General features: G+C 31.0%; 2 protein-coding genes across 2 annotated transcripts in view; both read left to right on the top strand.

Moving 5' to 3' along the window:
• Positions 1 to 7,335: 7,335 nt before the first annotated feature.
• The window catches only part of LOC111628944 (probable RNA-dependent RNA polymerase 1), a 38,287-nt gene continuing 22,903 nt past the window's right edge, over positions 7,336 to 22,719 (top strand). Inside the window, exons 1-2 of the mRNA XM_023372802.1 lie at positions 7,336 to 9,104; positions 15,046 to 15,247. Of these exons, the coding sequence (XP_023228570.1) occupies positions 7,560 to 9,104; positions 15,046 to 15,247 (1,747 nt within the window). The 5' untranslated portion in view covers positions 7,336 to 7,559. The remainder of the gene's footprint in view (positions 9,105 to 15,045; positions 15,248 to 22,719) is intronic.
• On the top strand, positions 18,189 to 19,492 carry LOC111628946 (histone-lysine N-methyltransferase SETMAR-like). The gene has a single exon (XM_023372803.1). It carries the CDS (start codon positions 18,308 to 18,310, stop codon positions 19,376 to 19,378), a length of 1,071 nt encoding a protein of 356 aa, XP_023228571.1. The 5' UTR covers positions 18,189 to 18,307; the 3' UTR covers positions 19,379 to 19,492.

Below are 22,719 nucleotides of genomic sequence, written 5' to 3'. Positions count from 1 at the left end.
TTATTTTAATTAATTAATTAATTAATTTTTATTATGTTTTTTTTAGGTAAGATTTTATCCGCTATGTAAGTAATGGCGCTTCAGGCACATCGAAACCGAAACCAAAAGGTAAATATTTCTTCTCAGTTAGTCACGTTAGAATTTGATTCTTGTTATAAGTCGTAAGTATATTTAAATGTGTAATTTGTGTCAAGTATAAGTTAAATAAAATTTATATCAGACTTATAGCACTGCATGATAAACTTTTTTAAAAAATCAGTTAAAAGTTAATTGTATCATAGAGATGTAAATAATACACAAGTGTTGTTTACTGATTTCTTTCTGTTGTTGTTGGTCTAACTAGAGGCTAACTTCATATGTTGTTTTTTCAAACCTTACACAAATGTATTTAATTGTATTAATATTAATTGGTTAAATTCCAGATACGTATACCGTCATGGCGGCACTTCCTGCTTGTGCATTTGTCTTAATATTCCATACAAATGCTTGCTTGCTTTAATTGATAGTTAAAGACAAGCATTTAGAAATGGAATGGCTCTCCTGGCTTGAGCCTTCAGAAAATGCAGCTTAAAATTTTTTTTCATAAACTGGTCAAAAGTATCTATTCTCTTCAACCAAGTTAAACAGAAAAAATAACAATAAATTTCTTAGATTATGGGAAAAAGTAGAAAAATTGTTTTATTTTTGTAGAATAATACATACTTATTATAGAATAGTGGGGATCTTAACCTGGAGTATGTGCGTGCCAAGTGTAGTAGAAAGTTTCCAGAGTATGACTATTGTATTAGAGATGTTTAAAAAATGTACTCTACATAACAGAAATGCCAAAAGTATGTTTTTTATTGTCTAACACAGGGATGGGCAACCTTTCTTTATGTAAGGTTCGCATTTCAAAAGTTTTCAAGTGACGCAGGCAAGAGAAAAGAGAAAAAAAATGCCAGTAAATCACAATTATTTATTCATGTATAATTATAAATTAGCATAGGTATACTTAATTTAGCTTCTGGAGTTGATGTAAACGTAATATGTCGGTAATGTTTGGTTAAATATTAGTCACTGCTAGTTTTCAATTAGTTCGATGTGAGTCTGTTAGCCGGTTTCTTGTTTTAATTTTTACTAAATTCATTGCAGGAAGAACTATTCACATACATAAGTTGTAGAAAATAATGTTTGAATTTTTGCTGCATATTTTCTTAAGTGGAGAATTGATATATTTATTCATATTTTATGCGACACGGGCTGCAAAAAATATTAATATGGGCCGCAGGTTGCCCGTCCCTGGTCTAACAAATGCAAATGTTACTTTGAGTCTTTCCCTAAAATTACGAATTTTTATGCTACTAGTTGTAGATAACTTTTAAAATTACATCCTCACAATTTTTATTTTAATATATATTCTAAGAAATTAGTTGTATTTATGAAGAATTATTATAAAATGCATCATAGAGGAGAGCATACACAAATGCTGGGAATTTGACTAAGTTCTTAGTAAAATGTATCAATTGCAATATTTAAATTTTAAAATGTTTTGCAACTTTCTCAACCATCTGCTTGCATAATTAACTTTTTGAGAATGCATTTATATCTGCAGAAAGTTAATTGCATATGCTTGTTATGTGCATCTGTGCAAATACAGTGTATTTACACAGATCATCTGTATTTGCACAGATATCTGTGTCCACTGTATTTGCACAGATGTATTTGCACAGATGCAAAATGCCAAATACAGTGGACACACAGATATGTGTGTCCACTGTATTTGGCATTTGTCCACTTTTATAGCAAATGTTTCCAGTTTGCTTTGTTTTAATGAGTTTTTCAAATACAGGTAACCCCCGTATAACACGGCACTTCTATAGCACGGATTCACTCTGACACGGTTCGAGAAATGGGTAAAACCCTCGTACAACATGAAATGTAATAAATTTTTACATACTTAAGTACTAATAGTTCACGAAAATTATTATTTTCGTGAACTATTAGTACTTCATTGTGTAAATTTTTTTTTCTCGTCTCCATACACATGGTCCTTTGCGAAAATTGTTTCAATTTTGCCATATCTTGACGCTTCTGCTTCTAATGTTGCCAGATGTTTGTCCCTTATTCCATAAGTGCTTAGCACCATATAAGGAAATTTATAAAGATCTTTTAACTAGAAGCAAGCAATCTAAAATTACATACACTTTTTGCAAAAGGTAAAGCATGAATCTGAAAATAATGCAGAAAAATGCTCAGAGGATAACGATAACTTGCCAAAAATAAAACGCTCTCGGTTAATAGTGCTTTTAGTGACGACAAAGAAAACATTGTATAATTTATATTAATATGTATCACTTAAGAAAATTTTAATAAAGATATTTATCTTAATTATGAAAATATAATAGCATGTTTTTTAATTTTTGGAACCTAACCCTCCTTTTTGTACTAGTTCTTTGTTTCGCATAACACGACAATTTTTTGGAACGTAACTATCGTGTTATACGGGGGTTACCTGTACTTTGGGGAGATGGATGATTTTGAAAAATATTAAAGATTTTCCAATGTACAGTACATTGGATGATTTGAATTTCCAAATGACTTTAAGAGCTTGAAACCTGCAAAAGTTTTGCTAGAAATTATACAATATGATAGATGCTTGACATTAACTTTTTTACTTGAAGATCTATATTTTAAAAATTTTGCAATATATTTCCTTTTTTTAATTGTTTTTGTAATTGTTATGTTTTGGATAATTTTTTTTAATATATATTATCTCTTATGAAATTATTTATTATATTTTATGAGATTATATTTTTTATATAATCTCATATATTTGTTAATAAACACATACAAATCCACTCACTTTTTTTCTTTTTGTTACTTGAGTGTTGTTTATTATTTTAAAGATTTTTTTAAGCAAAGGAATAATGTTTATGAAAAAGTATACAAGGTGTGACAATTTAATTCTCAGAATGCACCTTTAAAATATGTACTTGCAGAACTATACACTATTGCTAACTGTCAGCTTCAAAGTACTTTCCTTGTACCGTACATTTATACACTGACTTAAATGGCATTCCCATTTCTGGAAGCAGGCCTGGAACTCATTTTCCAGAATACTGTTGAACAGCTGTCTCATGTTCTGTTAGATATCAGTTAAATTATAAAATCTTCATCCTATCAGCACAGCTTTTAATTTTGGAAATCACAGGGAACTAAGTCAGGTGAATAGGCAGGATGATCTAATTGTGTAATTGCTTTTTTGACCAAAAAAATGTCTCACAGTGAGTGCACTGTGACTTGGCACATTATTGTGATGAATGAGCCACTTGTCAGCCCACAGTTTGGGTCTTTTTGTTCAAACGTAATCTTGTAATTTCTGCAGTATTTCTAAATAGAATTGTTGGTTGACTATTCGTCCCTGTTCAATAAATTCTTGGTGGACTATCCCCTTGTGATTGAAGAAACATATCAGCATGATCTTGAACTGTGAGTACAACAAGCATGCCTTTTTGGGGTATGGTGAACTTGGAGGATTTCAACTGCATGCTCTGATGGCATCTTTACCATATCCACTTGAAACAGTTGTGATGTTTCAGTAGCACATTTGTTGATTAGGCAATTTTGCTCTAACATGATTCAAGAATTGGAGAAATCCCTCATACAACACTATTCCACTGTAATATCTGCATACAAAAGTCACAATTTTTAAGTATTAACACCATTATTCAATATTTTTTTATTCAAGAAAGTGTGGAGATGGTTAATATACCAAGGTATATTATGTCTATATATGGGTAGAAAAATGAGGACTTCACAAGATAATCATTAGAAAATTGGTAACACATTTATTTATATACACCCCAAGTATCAGTTAGCTCAATGCTATGAGGTACCAGGGTTAGACACCACACTTAATTGATTACAGTTTTTTGATTTTTCCGACAAATCAAACGAATATATTGTGCAAAAGTGAGCATAGACAAAATATAATATTTACAGGATTAAATGACACTTGTAACTTAATCTTCCTGGCACAGAATGGGACCTTTTTAGTTATCGATCTTCTATTTCTTAGAATATCGTATACATCCACCATGTGCTCTTAGACAAAGCCTAATCATATTAAAATTAACAGTTCTCTTAATTTTATTAATCTTCTTCATGCATATCTTATAAATATCGTGGCCTTACCATTGATACTTGGTGATTAGCATTCGATAAAAAACTTTTTTTTTTGTTCTTTGATTACCTTCATGCAGGAAAAACAGATTAGGTCAAATCTTCACTTGATGATATCTTGGATTTCCTTGTAGACTGCCTGAACATCTGAAAGTGCCAAGGAACAAAAAAAAAAAGGATCTTTACTCAGGTTGTACACTCCTTTTTATAGTTCCCTCCGTCTGTGGATCTTTCCTATCACGTGGTCTATAGGTTAGCCAATAGGCAATGTGTAACTGCATGACCCAATAAGTGGTGAAATGTGACAAAACAAACCGCATGTGATATAACCAAAAAAAACTGACACGGCTAACGAAACACCAGTACAAAAAAAAAACGAAACAAGATAAAAATATTTACAATAGTCGCATAGCACTACAAAAGTATGTGTGTGGTGTCATATTTGCTCATGGATTTTAGAATATTGAAATTTTCAATCATGTTTCATATCTTTTGCATTGTTTTCTTTAATGAGAACTGATTGTACAATTTTTCTTCTTCCTTGTCCTAGCTTCTTATTTTAGCTTTCCTGTATACCAGGTGTCACTGTTGTTGGTGATAGTGTGCTCTAAATGAACCCAAAAGACTGTCACTATGTTTTGTTTTTATAGATTAAATTAAAAGTTGCTACATAAAAAGATTAAATTTTTAAAGGTCTCTTAGGCAAATGCAAGCAAATGAAAATATTAGATTTTATGAAAAAATTAGAGAAAAATCAAGATGTTGCTGATACTTTAGATTAATGTCAACAGAAAAGTTCGGATAATGATATTTTGCCAAAAAGAAAACATTTTCATTTGATGGTATTTAGCAATGAAGAAAAGATTAATACTGTATTAACATGCAATAGTTTTAATTGTGATTATTAGTTGATTGTTGATTGCTTTAATAAACCTATTTTTCTTCATTACGAAAAAGAATAGTATACTTTTGCTAACTTTTGAAACCTAACCCTCTGTTTTGTACTAATCCTTTGTTTCATATAGCATGGATGTGCATTATACAGAATTTTTTTGTAAAGTAACTACCATGTTATAAAGAGGATATCAATATTTAGCTTTTTAATCAAGACAATTCCGAAAAGGTGCAATTATTAATTTGCAAATTTTCCATATGAAGGACAAGTGAAGATTTCATTTTAGTCAAGCCAATATGAAATTTCACCCATTAAATAGTGTTAAAGAGTTCTGAAATTTAAAATATTTTCATTTTTGATTCTTTTTAGAACTGATTTCAGTTTTTTATAAAAATTGAACCAGAAAAGCTATGGTTTGGTAAACAAGAATACTGCAAGCACATAACTGTAAGTAGCAGTGAGGTAACAAGTGACTAAACTCATCAGAAATAGTAAATCATTCCAATTTCACATTTTAAAACAGGATTTTCCAATGTTTTGGTGAATTTTTCCAATTAATGTCCATAGACTATGTCATAACATCAACAAACCCTGAGACAAGAGAGGGGATGCACCTGAAGTTCCATAGCATTTTCATTTAACTGTGTATGACCCTGATATTTTTTTTAATTAATATGAAATGGCATGTAATTGTCAAAAACATTTGGAACCAGGAGTCAAAGGCCTTCTTTAGACAAACTTCAGTAAATGGATGCAACAATCCTGTAGTAAGGATATTTTCATGAGGGGTTCCTGGGTCAGGTGAATAGTACATTCTAGTTGGAATCTTATAGTTTAACCTGAAAATAGATATGAAATTTTTAAAATTTTAAATTGGTCAAATTCTTTGATAGACTGAGAGACAAAGAAAACTTAAGTTGGCACTGAATAATTTTGAAGGAGGCAAGGGCCTGAAATTTTTCTTGTAGTTATGAATTCAGGATTCATGCTTCCCAATCTTGATGCAGTTGCTTTTTTATTCAAAGGTAACATAAAGTCCCAACCTGCCATTATCCTTCTCAATATATGATTATTTTGGGGAGGAGCTAAGTATATAAGAAGAAAGAGTTGAAAAATTATTAATACAAATTACTTAACAATTATAATTACTTAATTGGAAAGGAGAAAAGAAGTGAAAGCATGTAAATTCAAAAATTTAGGGGTAAATTCAACATGAAAAAATATTCATAACTAACAATTTGACACCTGTTTGAAGTGAGAATAAATCTAATATGTCTTTTGTTTAATATTAACTATTTTAAGTTAGTATCTAGTTATTAGTCAATGACACTAATAACTGTTTCAAATGATTTTGGCTCCCAAGCCAAACCTCAGAACACTGTCAATATACTTATATGTCTATAAACATTATGATGCTTTTTTATTATCTTTCCAGTTTGGAGGAGATTGTCATGGCCCTGACACTGTACTATGCATAATACTGTGACTCATCTTAGGGAATCTTATACATTTTATCTGTGATAATGCTTTTAATTCAGGCATCATGCCACATTCCTCAGCTACACTACCTGATATACCTTTTGAACAGTAATAGCATTGTAATTGTGATCTTTCTAGCTCTTGTTCACGTCAATTTTTGCATTGCTAATATGAAAAACCACAACACAACCAGGAAACTGGATGCCACAAGAAGAGAACATGTAATGCTATCTATGTCCATTTTTATTGACATGCTGTATAGGATTAGTTAAGATTCTACTCTGTTTTATTGTAATGATTTTGTGGCTATTGCCATAATACTTTTCTACCACAAATTTTCCTTGAATGTCGTTTGTGCATTTCATCATGTTCTGCACATCTGATGTCTCAATTAAATTTGTAAAATGTAATCTATATATACTGTATATTAGAGTAGTCCTAACTTTTTAAAGTTAGATGGGACATGTTTTGAATCTGTTTCATTATCAAAACATAATAATTTTTGTGAAATTTGGTTAGCTTTGAAAAATATTTATGGGTTACTACCATGATCTGAAAATTGCATTATTTCACAATGCTAAGCATAGGACTGTTCACTATTGAAATAAAAATCCTACATATGTACAGTCAAAATAAAATTTATTGAATTTAAAATTAAATTATACAATTATAAATATAATGTATTGTTTTTAAATTTATCATATAATGTAATAAATTTTATATTTTACAGATACTGAAGAATTTTAAGAAAAATTATATTTAACATTATCATTTTATGAAAGAAGGAATTGTATACAAAATGAAATTTAAATTTATTTTTCATTCAAAGAAAATAATCAACGAAAAAGAAAATAAACATTTAACATATCTTACATCATTTTTAAATAATTTTGTTGAAGATGAACCTAATCATTCTTTAACAATTGGACAATTAAAAGAAATATCTACTACAAAGTGTGGAAACTTTCAATATGAAATTGAATGCATTATTACAAATTTGAACCTAAATGTTTTTACTTCCTACATGGAGATAATTAAAAGATGGTGTTTACAGTTTCCATCAGATAATTGCAATGATGACTTAAGTTATTTATTAAAATTTAGTGAAAAATACTTTGAAACACAATATCAAAATCATGAAGATATTCAAATTGAAAGTATATCATTTGGCACTTTTATTAAAGTTCGATGTTTTATGCAGCATTTTGAAATAAAAAATCGAGGTGAAATTGAAATTTCATGTTCATTTTGGCATGATCAAAGAAGTTTGGAATTATTTCTTTATTATCCACATGATGATAATTGCTATTCAGAAACCTCACAATTATACAGATTTACTATTAATTATAATGATATTATGAGAATAATCATTGAAAATCATTCTAACGAATCATTTATTTCTATATATTTTTATTTGCATTATCCTCCTAAAATTTTTATTTCAATACAGAAACAATTGAATAGAACAATAGTAGCTAATACTAAACTGAAAGATAAAATCTGTAATACTGAATTTTGGGAAAGAGTTACAGATATTGGATGTATATGTAACAAATCTTATTTAAGAATTAAAGGGCAAAATTTGAGTAAATGTCCTGTAGTAAAGATTTGCATTCCTGATAAATTTAGATCTAGATATATAATTAATAGATTATATCAACGATATTCACCAGAAAATATATACTATACTACAGTTCATAAACATGAATGGCAATTTTTCAAAATACATTGTCCCTTTAGCACATTTAGATGCCATTATGCGTGGAGAGCATTAAATGGAAGAAGTTTTGAAATGTCAGATCAGATAATTTATCACTATTCTCAGTGGAATGATTTATTCGAACAATTAAAAATATATGAAGAACATAATTCTGAGGCTTTAGAGAAAGCAATATTTGAATTTTATAACTGTTTAGAAAAAGGTGTTATACTTTTTTTCCCTCAAGTAATAAAGATATTATTTCAATATTTCTGTAATATTGATGATGAAGATGATGATGATAAAATAGATGGATTATGTTTAATAAGAAGAGTTTTTATAACACCATCAAGAATTTTATGTCTTCCATTACAACAACATTTTGAAAATAGAGTACTTCGTCATTATGATCCAGAGTTTTCACTGAGAGTCTCAATTAGAGATGATAATCTCAATAAGCTTACATTTGGTCTTACAAAAAACAATGCACATCAATTTTTGAAAAGCACTGTTGGAAAATATCTTAATAATGGTATAAAGATAGCAGGAAGACATTATAAATTTCTTGGAGCATCACCTAGCCAATTGAGAGATCATGGAATATGGATGTATGCATCAGATAATGATGGAAATACATCTGAATCTATTATTAAGTGGTTAGGTGATTTTAGTGAAATCAACAATGTAGCCAAATTAATGGCTCGTATAGGACAATGTTTTTCAAATTCCGAAGAAGCTTTTTATTTGAAAATAAATGAATTTAACATACAAAGTACACCAGATATCACTTGTGAAAGAGAAGATAAAAATTTTCCACCATATATATTTACTGATGGAGTTGGTATGATATCATCAGATTTTGTAAATAAGGTAAGATTTATTTTATGTTAATTTTTTAAGAGCAATAGCATTATAATATGAATTTAATTTATTTATATCAATTGTTAAATCATTTGTGAATTAAATGATTTAAAAAATTGTAAAAATATTTGACCAATATTCAATTCAAATATATTAGTGAAAGGGAGAGATTTCCCTGTTACAGGGGGTAATACATAAAGATGATATTAGTTAACAATTTTAGTTTACAAAAATATTATATTGATAATACAACAGTCATAATTTAACAGAACTGTACAGTCATTTTGCCTTATATCTTATAGACATGAACAGAATAAGTAAAAAATACCGTATTAGGACATTTAAGTTTTATAATGATTTTTATTTACTATTAATTTAACATTTATTTAATTTTTTTTTCTGTGATTTTAACAAAGTAATTATAAATTTTATATAGATCCTTTTTATTGAGAAAGTTAAATTTATTAAAGTTATCGATTGATAGTTTAAGAGGTGATCTATAGTTACATATTCATATGATATATTGTTCATGCATATTTGTAAGTTCTTGGCAGTTTTGTAGAAGGTGGAATGCTGAGAAGTCTTCAGATTGACATAAACAACAAATTGAAAAGTTTATGTAGATATTATTGACAAAGAGAGAATATTTTGTTAAGGCATAGTTGGATTATTAGTCGTTTCACATTCAAATCAATTGGTGGCCACATATACGGCTGAGAAGATGTGATTTCGAATAAGTTGGTGTACCAGGGATGATAATTACTATGGTTTAAAGAGATCTTTATTTATAGATTGAGATATTTGATCTTTATTTTTATCTTAATTTGATCTTTATTTATAGATTGAGATATGGCAGAGTTTAATAGAAGAGTATAGCCATATTTCCAATCCTGAATGATATCTTTAAATAATAGTTCTGATATGCCAAATGAGTTCAAAATTTTACATAATTTGTATTGCCAAAGCTGCTTGTAATTTACGTTTCTGCTCTGCTTGATTATTTCTTGATGTAGGAAAGTTATATTATTGTCACTTTTGAATTTGAGTTTATAATAAAATTTAATTATACGTTTTAATAGCAGGGGAAATGACCAGATACGATTTGTTTCATGTCAGAGAGCATAACTGGGAATTGTTCTTTCTAGATGGAATAATTTACATAGGAAATAGATATGAAATGACTTGAGTTTATATAAATAATCCAGACTCCAGATAGGGCTTGCATAGTAAATAATAGGGTTGATTATAGAATTGTATAGTTTCATATGGATATTCAAATTAGAGGTTTTCAGGATTGAGCATAGAAATAGAAGGTTGTCGATAGCCTGCTTTACTTTGATGTTGATTCTTGAGATTTGAGCTTTGAAGGTTACGTTCCAATCAAAGACGACACCCAGATAGTTTACTTCATTAACTGTTTGTAGTAGAGTATTGTCATGGTATATTTTAGTTTCTTTTTCAGATATTTTGCTATTATTGGGAAAAATAATAATGTTGGTTTTAGCTGGATTTATTACTAAGTGAATTGATTTAAAATAAAGATTTAGCTGGTTAACCACTCAGCAGTGACTGACGACTATAGTCATCAAGGGCGATCATGTGGCAGTGGTGAAGGACGACTATAGTCAAGCAATTTTGAGAGGTATTGCCAAAATTTAGCCTATAACTACCACAAAAAACCATTTACATAGAAAATTAATTATGTAACATTAAAAAAAGACTTTTCTTTACTAGACATAACTGTTTACAAAATCTTTTTCCGAAAAAGTAATGAGAAATAATGATTTAAAAAATACTTCTAAAATTTTCCACGTTTATTCTCCACTACCTGGGGAAGAAACAGGTTTGACTAGTCCACTGTTGAAAGTTAATTTTTCTTTGTAATGATATTTTGGTGGGAGCTAGTATTACTAGATCATCTGCGAATAGTATGTAGTGAAAGATTGTTATTTATTTCAATACCATTGGTAGAATTATGAAAAAGTTGATCAATGACGGTGAGGGATAAGTAGCTGTCAAGAGTGCTCACCGTCAGTCAAACTGTATAGCAAGTTATTGTATTGCCGACACCCCAGCGTAAAGTTGATCAATGCCGAGTAGATAGAAATTAAATAAATATGGCAAAATCCAATAATGACTGATTAGAGCAGGGGTCGCCAAAATGGTCGATATCGATGCAACATCAATGGGGGGCGATGTGACTAGGGGGTCGATTATGGGATTGATGCGGCTAAGGGGTCACAACCTTTTTTTTTTTTTATTTTGCTTATACACGTACACTTGTAATAAAACTTTACGGTGGGGGTCAATGTGAGGCTTTGGAAAGTGGTTGGGGGTCGACGGTTAAAAAAGTTTGGTGACCCCCTGATTAGAGTATTAAAAAGAACCATTTAGGGTGGGGTTTAGAACATTTAAGGCAGGGGTCAGCAGTCATTTTTGTGTGAAGAGCTGAAAAGAGCCAATGTTCCAAAATTTCAACAGACATAACATGTTATGATCATCTTTAAGGAATCAAAATTGAGAAAGAAAAAAATACTTTGGATAAGATGCCATTTAGTAAAAATGTAATGAACATTTTAAATGAAATAAAGTCAAAGTTCTGTTTTTGATGATATAGCATAGTGGCACAGTTAGCAGAGTTTTCATTTATTTATTTTATTTTATTCTATCATTATATTTATGTATGTGGATATTAAGTGGAGAATTCACTTATTACATCATTTAAAATTGGCCATACTTCTAAGCTGCAGTTATTCTATATTTACTTCATATCACTTTCCTAGTCCATAATTGAATTCCCTTATATTAAGTTCACAGTTGCTTATTTACTGATCATAAGGATTTAAACAGTTACATAACTTACACATGATGATAATGACTGTACAATGGAAAGGATCTTTTCTTGCACAACCATTTTTTAAATCTAAGCTGCTGAAAATTGATGTTGATACTAAAGTAGACAGTTGTCATTAAAAAAAAATCATTCTACATTGTTTTTATCTATAGCCTAAATAGTGTAGATTTTTTCATAACAACTAAATATTTCATTAAGTCAGTGGTTCTCAAACTATGACATTGCTCTTTAATGGGGTGTGAGACTAGAGGAGCATGAATGAAAATTATCATTGTGGTTATGATTAAAATATACATATTATGTCATCTAAATATGATTATTAAAGAATTAAGAAAATCTTAGTCTCATTTAAATAAAATACATCCTAAGGAAATTATAGGTCAGTATGCTTTGAATTGAGAATGATAAATTTTTACAAAAATTCACTACTTTTATATTCACCCAGCTGATTTTTCCAAAAAAAAAAAAAAAATGTTTTTGGTCTACTTCTAAGACTTGCTTCAAGTAAAAATTTTAAACAGGTGGAACCTCTAACATTTTGATGTTCTAATATTAAATCTGTGGACTCTTGATAATGATAAAATGTTTGAAATGTGAAAATGACTCTTGTCATTTTCACATTTCAAACATTTTAAAAATTTTTTTTACCTGAAGCAGATCTTAGAAGTAGATCATATTCACCCAGCTGATTTTTCTGAAAAAAAATAAATGTTTTTGGAAAAATCAGCTGGGTGAATATAAAGATAGTGAATTTTTGTACAATATAATATATCCCAGTTTCTGGAGAAGTTTTATTTTAATTTAATGATAAATTTAGTATTGTGATGCATTTTGTAGATGTAGAGGAAAAGATAAGTAAAAATTGTATTTAAAATAAATAGGATGGTTTTGGTGTCCTGAGGAATGAAAAAAGAAGATAGTGGAAATGCAGATATATATATATATAATGTGCTTTTATTTAAAGAGAAGATGGATGAAAGTAATGTACATTAGGGTTATGTGAGGCTCTTGGGGAAAGATTAAAAGTATAAAAGGGACTAAAGTGGTAACACAGTGGCTTTGACACAGAAGGATATGATAAAAAAATAAATGTCAGATGGGAAATGTTCAATATACAGAAAAAAAATCTAGATTTATGAAGATGAATTAAAAAGAATAGTCCTCAGTAATAAGGACTGCAACGTTTTACTAAATGCATTGAAATGGATGATTGGAAAAAAAGAAAGAAAAAACTGCTGGAAAGAAAAGGCTGGTTTATATGATATAACTACTACCAACATTTTGTTGTACTCAGAAACACTCCAACAAGATTTATTGATGATTCAGATGTTTACACAATGCACTGGAATATGACTTACAAGTTATTCTGAGCTTGTGCAAGAGCATTTATTTCTCAAGAGTGGTGAGAATGCAATCTAACAAAAGTTCACTCTTGTCATTGATTAGTTCAATGATACACCAATGAGCAAAATATCTGACAGATTAGATTTTATGCAACACATTTGCAAATTATTGAGTTGAGGTTGATAACAAGTGGCAATTTTGTTCAAATAATGCAAATTCATGCACATTACAGTTTCAAGCAACATAATGTTAGCAGTAGTTTTATCGCACAAACTAGTTTTAAAATCTATATTGAAACAAACTGGTCTCCAACAACAAAGCAAATTTGTCTGCAATCAAGCTGGTGATTGTAGATCATCCAGTGGTAGGGCTAGTACACATTAGGTGTTTTGAAGTGTGTGCTTTGGTAACATGCATTTTAAAGAACCAAGAGGTCTGCATAGGTATACACATGCAAACGCGCGTTTCTGGCCAAACACATGTTGATAGATTTTGGTTAGAACGCACGTTTTGCAGGTGTCAGCCGCGTGCTTTGAGATACTGTGCTGCCATTTTGTTGTACATTTGATCGCGCGCTTTTGGATAGAGTGGATGCACATTGGCTGAAATGGAGAACAATCATTTCGATACTGATCTATTTATTGATGAAATCCAAAAGAGACCAGTCATCGTCAAATGATTTTATAGACATTCTAAAATAATTAAAAAACTTGGGTTCATATTGTCTTAGTTTTGGATACAATGTCACAAACATTCCATGTGCCAGTCTATCTTGTAATATTGGGTGCACCCAAAATTCTCTTTGCCTCTGCCATCGTCTTTTATAGCGACAATAGAGGAGCCACACACAAGCAATTACTTTTGCGTCCATTTCCAAACTGAGCCAGTATGATTGGTCATCAAACACTGAGCTAAATGCACGGTGTGTATGCTGCTAACACACATTTAATGCAGCACACAATGCCTAATGTGTACTAGCCCATAGACTCAAGGTCAGTTCATTTGACAAAAAGCATATCCAACTTGTTGGGTATTTTCATTTGCTGACTAGTGGCAACCATCAGAGTAGTTGAAAGCAGTTGTATGACATAAAAACCAGTTTGTATTGGGCCTTAGGAATGGGATAGGAGTAATATCAAGGTTAGAAGAGGAGGAGGATCAAAAGGAAAGTAATAAAAATACCTGTTGAGGTTTATAGCAGGAGTGGAGGGTTATTTTTAGAAATGTTTAGGAGAGAAAGACAATTATTTTTTGTTAAACGATGATGATAGTGGAATGGATACTTTTCATTTTGTGATTAATATTCTTGAGATGCGATTTGTTCTTTTTATTTTGATTGTTGATGTTTCTGAAGATAGATTTTAAGAATCAACAGTATTAGAATGATAAAGGTTTAAATTCTAGGAAGCAGCTACAGATAAATAATGGAATTTTATAAGATAGATTTTAACTTGCATGTTTTGAGACATGCTAATGCTAAAAACAGTGTGATTGTATTTAAAAATTAAAAAAAATTGATAATATGTTAGTAAATTAGTGTGTGTAATTTAATAAATATATGTGATGAAAATACAGAATATTGTTGCATATAAATTCAGTTGCTAATAATTAAATGAAACAATTTCTGCATTTATTTGTAAAAGGTTCAAATTAAAGTTTAAGTATTATTTAATTTATTATATGTTTAAATTTTAAGAAATTCAGTGAATGCTAAAATTATAAATATTTTATTTTAATATTTTTATTTATTTGATAAATGAATCACTTAGTAAAAATAATTTAAATCATAAGAAACAATATAGAGCTTGTGCCTTCCAAATTCGTGTTGCTGGTTATAAAGGAATGTTAGTTGAAAATCCAGAGTTAAAAAATTGTATTGTTGTCAGAAATAGCATGAAAAAATTTCACTGTAGCAGTAGTTTTAACCTGGAAATCATTAAGAAGAGTGCTCCAAGTAGGTTCTATTTTAGAAATAAATATTTAGAAATTTATAATTAATCTTTATAAATAGAACAGTGCTTATATCTACCTATAGTATATTGATTTTCCTAAGGCAGATTTCCTGAAATAAAAATCAGGTGTAAGTATAAATCAGTATACCATAAGATTTCCTACTGATACAATTAAAAATTTATTCTAAATGTTCTATCATTACACATTTATTTTATAATAATTGCTATTCTTTATTAAAACTACTATAATTTCTAGTGGCATTCTGTCCTTGGAATAGAGGAATTAGTTTATAAAAATGTATTTTCTAAAATATAAATACATATTGTGCAATTATTTTCATATTTTAACATACTTTGAATTAATTAAAATTCATATTTTATTTATAAAATCATACTTACTAAACTTTTATTGTCTGGTACTTCTTAAGGTTTAGTAAGTACGATTTTATGCAAAATACCAGTATCTGGATTAGGAGATTTGTAATATTTTATTATAACTGCATTATGTATCTTATTACAAATTTCTATACTACATGTGAAAAAAAACGATAAGATTGCTATTGCATATTTGAATATAAGTGGCGGAATGGAAGCGCTGTATTGTCGAAACTGGGTCGGCTTCCAAGCAGCCAGATTATACGCATTCACACATGCACTTTACCAGGGGCGTGCCATGACATTTGATGATAGGGAAGCTGTGTTTTTATAAGAAGCCGACATCCAGGGGCAATCAGTTAATTCTTTCTTTAAATGTATTTTTAATAGATTATTTATCTGACGTACTTAATAAACAAGTTCATTATAATTACCTCTGTTATTAGATCCAATATATTCCATATGCCCTCTAAATGCCAATTCTTGCTTTGATAAAAACATATAACATCTATTTATTTAGATATAATATATCTATTAACCGTAACTATCTCGTTATAATTTTCAATATTTATTTTATATTATTTACTAATGTTAAATTCTATTCCGCTTCGATTTCCAAATTGCTTCAAATACGAAAGAATCGACGATTTTTCGTGTCTTTTGCCAGCTAAATTGTCAAAGACATTCTTATTCCACACACTAATTTCACTCTGTAAATGCATTTTTATGCATTTACAGAGCCATTTTATCGTGAAAATGTCGAACAAATTTTTTTATTGAAGTGTTTATATTTAACTTAGGCATTGGCCTTTCTCTTTTAATAATGTTTTCTTTTTCATTATATGATCTCGAGCCAAAACTTTTTTAAAATAAATTTTCAATATCGCAATTACATTCCGAATCGCTAGCCACGATATAAGGGCTAAAATTAAAAATAAAATTATAAAAACTTACTTGGTGAAATAAAATGTGTGGTGGATATACATACCTGGTACAAAACATTCTTCAATTGTATGAATATACTTTTAAAGAAAATTATAATTAAATATAACTTTGTAATGAAACGTACATGAAAATAACATAAAATATTCTTTACTCTTTAAATCTTAATCACTTAGTCAAATAGCTCCCTACGAGTGGAATCAGAGACGGTCCTGCTAGGTGTGCGGTGTGTACTGTACATGCACGCGGGCTGCCAAATCCCGAGGGTGCCGATACCCTCGGGATTTGGCAATGTCAAATGTTTCTTTTGTCGCATCACTAATATACCTCAAAAGACGCGACAGGGTTCTTGTAAATTTTAAACGTTTCTCACCATAGCTGTAAAAGTCTAAATATGTTAAACTTAATAGATTGTCCGTCTTTTGTTTTCTAACTAATTCGTTTTAGGACCAGGTGTTGTCCACGGAAATTTCCAAAATTTACAACTTTTAGTCACTTTCATTGAACTGGAAAAATTTCTGTCTTTATTACATCTAATATTACGAAGAAATCAGTCCCACTGTACTCGGCTAGATATTGGTCCGGTTAGGCTTTTGTTTAAGTAAAATTCCGGCTCTTTCATCAGGGTTTTGTTTATGTCCCCAATTCCCTAATCGCTTAATTATTTAACTACTTCTTAAGTAGAAATAAGTCGAAACCGGTTACTTTGTACTCGAATATTTGTAGTCTCGGGAAAAAAGTGGAAAGACAAATTTTTATGACAAACGGATACATAAATCGTAAATTTAAGGAAAATAAATTCTAGAGCTTTTTCTGTACCTGGTGCATCTCTCTCATTCATTAAATTTAGTTGTAAATGACGCTGTCGAAGTAACGGTTAATTTTTTAACATTATACAAGAATTGTACACGTTTTTTTCTACATCCCCTTAAAGATGGGATGTACGAAATCGTAATATCACTGGTTTAACATCGAAATCCGTGAGTAATATAAAATCGGAGAGCGGAATAAATATATCAAATATTTTAATGGATTTTTTAAACTCCTGTCAACTATACAGAACTATCGTAAAAACATACCAGTAAATTCTTATCGGTTGGGTTAAGTTATAAATCTACTCGTTATTCACGTAATCGAAATATCTAGTGGGCAGGCGGCTAACAGCCCAGAACCGGTCCTTGATAGAATTGTAATCTTTATATGTGTGCAGCTTTCACCCAAGGTCGTAGGCTTCCACCGGCTAAACCGGGTGAGGTTGGTGCTCTGTAAAGCGCATGCGCAAATCTGGCTTTTCGTAATCTGAAAATACAGGAGATTCCACTCCGCCACTAATATTCTAATATACAATAGCAATTTTTTTTTTCCACGTGTAGTATAGAAATTTGTAATAAGATACGTAATGCGGTTATAATAAAATACTGTGCGATTATTTTCATATAATTAAAATTAATATTTATTTATTTTTTAGAGAATACGAGGGAAGCGGCGCTTCCAACACTTCTAATGACGGCACGCCACTGCACTTTACATAGCACCAACCTCAGCTGGTTTGGCTGATGGAAGCTACACACTGAAATATTGTACGAGGCGTGTTTTTAAAGTAAGTACCGTTTTAATATAACGCCACTGGAGCGCTGCAGTCGGCACTTAGCGCATGCGCGCTGTGTACCTACATCTGCTGGGAAGCCACAAACGCCATTACGGAGCCAATCGACTGTGTTTACTGTTGTTTGTGTGTTATTGAAATGCCGCCGCTCATTGAGAATCCCGCCGACTGCGAAGTGCGTGCCGTTATTCGTTTTCTCAGTGCTAAAGGCTCGAAAGCGGCTGAAATTCATCGCCAAATCAGTGAAGTTTATGGTGAAAGCGTTATGAGTGAAGGAATGGTACGAAAATGGGTTAGGGCCTTTAGTAATGGCCGCACAAACATTCACGATGAGGAACGAAGTGGGCGACCTTCAGTCATTATCGACGATTTGATTGAAAAAGTGGACTGTAGAGTGAAAGAGAACAGACGATTCACGATTTCATCTTTATCTAAAGAGTTTCCTGCAGTTTCAAGAAGTGTTCTCTATGAAATTGTGACCGGACGATTAAATTATCGGAAGTTGTGTTCCCGTTGGGTGCCGAAAATGTTGACGGAGGAGCACAAAACCAAACGTTTGGCCAGTGCATTGACTTTTCTTGAGCGCTACAGTGACGAAGGAGATGATTTTTTAAGTCGTATTGTTACAGGCGATGAAACGTGGGTAGCCTACGTTACACCGGAATCAAAGCAACAATCCATGGAATGGCGACATTCATCATCTCCAAGGAAAGTCAAGTTCAAGCAAACAATTTCTGCTCAGAAAATCATGTGCACGGTGTTTTGGGACAGATACGGAGTGTTGCTTGTTGATTTTTTGCCTCATCGTGAAACAATCAATTCAGCTGCATACTGCGAGACTTTAAAAAAACTGCGCCGTGCAATACAAAACAAAAGGCGGGGCTTACTGAGCAAGGGTGTCGTTTTGCTCCACGATAATGCTCGTCCACATACGGCAAATCAAACTCAAGACCTAATCACATCATTTGGCTGGGAACAATTAGACCACCCTCCATACAGTCCCGACCTAGCGCCGAGTGACTATCATTTGTTTCTGCATTTGAAGAAGCATCTGGCAGGGCAGCGCCATAACAATCACGACGAAGTCAAAACGACCGTTCTGCACTGGTTGTCTCATCAGGCGGCAACATTCTTTGAGGATGGAATACAAAAGCTGGTCCCAAGATACGATAAGTGTCTCAATATTAATGGGAATTATGTAGAAAAGTAGTGTAAAATATGGGCTTTCACATAAATAAAAATTTTGTTAAAAATGTTTGCTTGTTTTTTTTATATTTCAAAACGGTACTTACTTTAAAAACACGCCTCGTATAATGCTTACAATGATTCTATCCAGTAACCATTTCTGGGCTATCCACCTGCCTGCTAGATATTTGGCTGCCCTCACCCGATGATGTGAATAACGAGTAGATTTATAACTTAACCCAACCAATAAGAATTTACCAGTACGTTTTTACGATAGTTCCGTATAGTTGACGGGAGTTTAAAAAATCTATTAAAATATTTGATATATTTATTCTGCTCTCCGATTTTATATTACTTACGGATTTCAATGTTAAACCAGTGATATTACGATTTCATATGTCCCATCTATAACGGGATGCAGGGAAAAAAGTGTAAAATTTTTGTACAATGTTAAAAAATTAATTGTTACTTTGGCAGCATCATTTACAAGTAAATTTAATGAATGAGATGCATAAGGTACAAAAAAAGCTCTAGAATTTATTTTCCTTAAATTTACGATTTATGTATTATTGTCATAAAAATTTGTCTTTCCACTTCTTTCCTAAGACTACAAATATTCAAGTACAAAGTAACCGGTTTCAACTTATTTCTACTTAAGTAGTTAAATAATTAAGAGATTAGGGAATTAGGGACCTAAATAAAGCCCTGCTGAAAGAGCCGGAATTTTACCTAAAAGCTTAACTAAATCAATCTCTAGCCAAGTACAGCGGGGACTGATTTCTTCATAATATTAGATGTAATAAAGACAGAAATTTTTCCAGTTCAATGAGAATGACCAAAAAGTTGTAAATTTTGGAAATTTCCATGGACACCTGGTCCTAAAATGAATTAGTTAGAAAACAAATGACAGATAATCTATTAAGTTTAACATATTTAGATTTTTATAGCTATGGTGAGAAATGTTTAAAATTTACAACCTGTTGCATCCTTTGAGGTATACTAGTGATGGACAAAAGAGGCATTTCACATTGACCAGTATCAGTACCCTCAGGATTTGGCAGCCTGCATGCATGCATGCACTGCACACCTACCATGACTGTCTCTGATTCCATTCATTAGCCACTGGTAGGGAGCTATTTGACTAAGTGTATTGTTTTAAGATTTAAAAAGTAAAGAATAGTTTATATTTTTATGTACGTTTCTTTACAAAGCTATATTTAATTATAATTTTTTTTAAAAGTATATTCATAACAATTGAAGAATATTTTGTGCCAGGTATATTCACCACACAGTTTATTTCACCAAGTAAGTTTTTATAATTTTATTTTTAATTTTAGCCCTTATATCATGGTTAGCAATTTAGAATGTAATTGTGATATTAAAAATACATTTAGAGAAGTCTACGGTTTTTACTGGCTTATCAAACAAACAAATATGAATAGACCCTAGACCATCACTGACGCGCAATTAACTGATTGCCCCTGGAAGTCAGCTTCTTACAGAAATACAGTTTCCCTGTCATCAAATGTCACGGCACGCCTCTGATAATTTCCTGTGTATAAATCACAGCATCTACACTCTGCAGAGAATTTTTGAAATGTAAATAAAACTTTCACATAACCCTCACTGCACTTCATTTAACCCTATACCTCTGAATTTGTCTTTAAAAACATGACATACAATCATTATGCAGTTTAGAAGGTATTGCATCAAGCATTCTGTTTTTGCCCATTTCTTTTGCTTTATTTTCATTAGCAATTTATTGTAGCCGTAATTATAAAATATGTGAAATAGTTAAAGCAGAATGTTAAAGAGAGAGAATTGTGTCTCAAACATTCTGCTTTATCTTTGTCTAACAATTCTGTCTCAACTACATTAAGGTATCAAAAGTAGCAAATTTTTTTTATCATTGTTTTATTTCCTACATGGTGTATATACTAGTGCATAGTGCTATACCAGATCAAAGTCAAGATATAACTACAGAAAGCAAATGTTTTATTTATATGCTGTTTGTATATGTACCTATGTTTAAAAATCTCCTAACTATATGACATGTTTCATATAGCAGTCTTTTGTAGAGTGATCTATTTGCTGTTGTGAAGCCCTAATATTTTGAAATTTCTGTGTAATCTAGGTTGTATGATGATTGTGCAAAAACGGACTACTGGCACAATGTTCTGAGTATTTACTAATTTTGTTTGTGTATGTATTTTGTAATTGTAATGTAATTGTTGTTTGTATGTCCATGATATATATGATTTTATTTTGTTTGTTAATGAATGTGATGTCTAGTTTGTTGTTTTCTATGACTCTCAGGCATGTATTTGTAATATGACTCCTGGGTGTGTAATAGTTTGTGTTTGTGTGCAAGTTTTTAATTTATGAGTATTATATTTGCTATTTGACTACTGTTATTGACAAGACTATGTCTTGTTTATAAAATTGTACTGCCCTATGTTCTTACCAGCATAGAGGTATGAAGGAGTACATGTCGAGAGTTGATATTTGGCACAGAGTATTAGCTGCCCAAATCATTTGCACAAAAAAATCCAGACTTGTAGTCAGGGGACCGAGAACCGAGTCAGAATAAAATACAAAATGGCGACCCTCTTCTACAAACAGGCAAAACAGCCAACTCACTGAAGTCAGGTAGGGGAGAGTACCACCCACAGTCATTCTAAGAAGTGAACTCTGACCTTAGGACTGAACACCAGGGGCGTGCCGTCATTAGAAGCGTTGGCAGCGCCGCTTTCCTCGTATTCTCTAAAAAATAAATATTAATTTTAATTATATGAAAATAATCGCACAATATTTTATTATAACCGCATTATGTATCTTATTACAAATTTCTATACTACACNACTATTTATTTATTTTAATTTTAAAATACAAATAACACACACATAATACAAATTGACATAATGCAATAATAAAAAAACTTGTTTTTTTATTTTCTATAAATTAACTCTATTCGGCGATTTTTTTCCGCAAAGTCGTTAATTACTTTATCATAAAAGTCACTTGTCCTTGATTCATCAACGTATTTAAAAGTTCTTTTTCTATCGAAAGCAAGGCTAGTGCCGACAATCTTTCCTCGGACTGAGTGTTCCTTGCGAATGTATGAATTAGCTTCATGGTTGAAAAACTGCGCTCAACAGACGCACTCGTAGATGGTATCGTAAAAATTAATGATATTAAATCATATAATTCTTTTAGTACATCTTTGTTTAGGTCGTCATTAATCATAATATTTTTTATGTCTAAGAGTGACTTGCCAATATAGTCCGGACACGAATATAAATATTGCAATTCTCTACGTAATTTAGATAAATCAAAAAATTCTCCATAAAATTGTGAGATCCGAGA

Source organism: Centruroides sculpturatus, unplaced genomic scaffold (assembly GCF_000671375.1).
Source record: "Centruroides sculpturatus isolate CEXI.00-Female unplaced genomic scaffold, Cexi_2.0 scaffold513, whole genome shotgun sequence".
Taxonomy (NCBI): domain Eukaryota; kingdom Metazoa; phylum Arthropoda; class Arachnida; order Scorpiones; family Buthidae; genus Centruroides; species Centruroides sculpturatus.
The sequence above is the reverse complement of the archived record's forward strand: the minus strand, read 5'-3'. Positions and strand labels throughout refer to the sequence as shown.

Coding starts and splice junctions, on each gene's coding strand:
- LOC111628946 (XM_023372803.1), top strand. CDS start 18,308: ATGCCGCCGCTCATTGAGAATCCCGCCGACTGCGAAGTGCGTGCCGTT.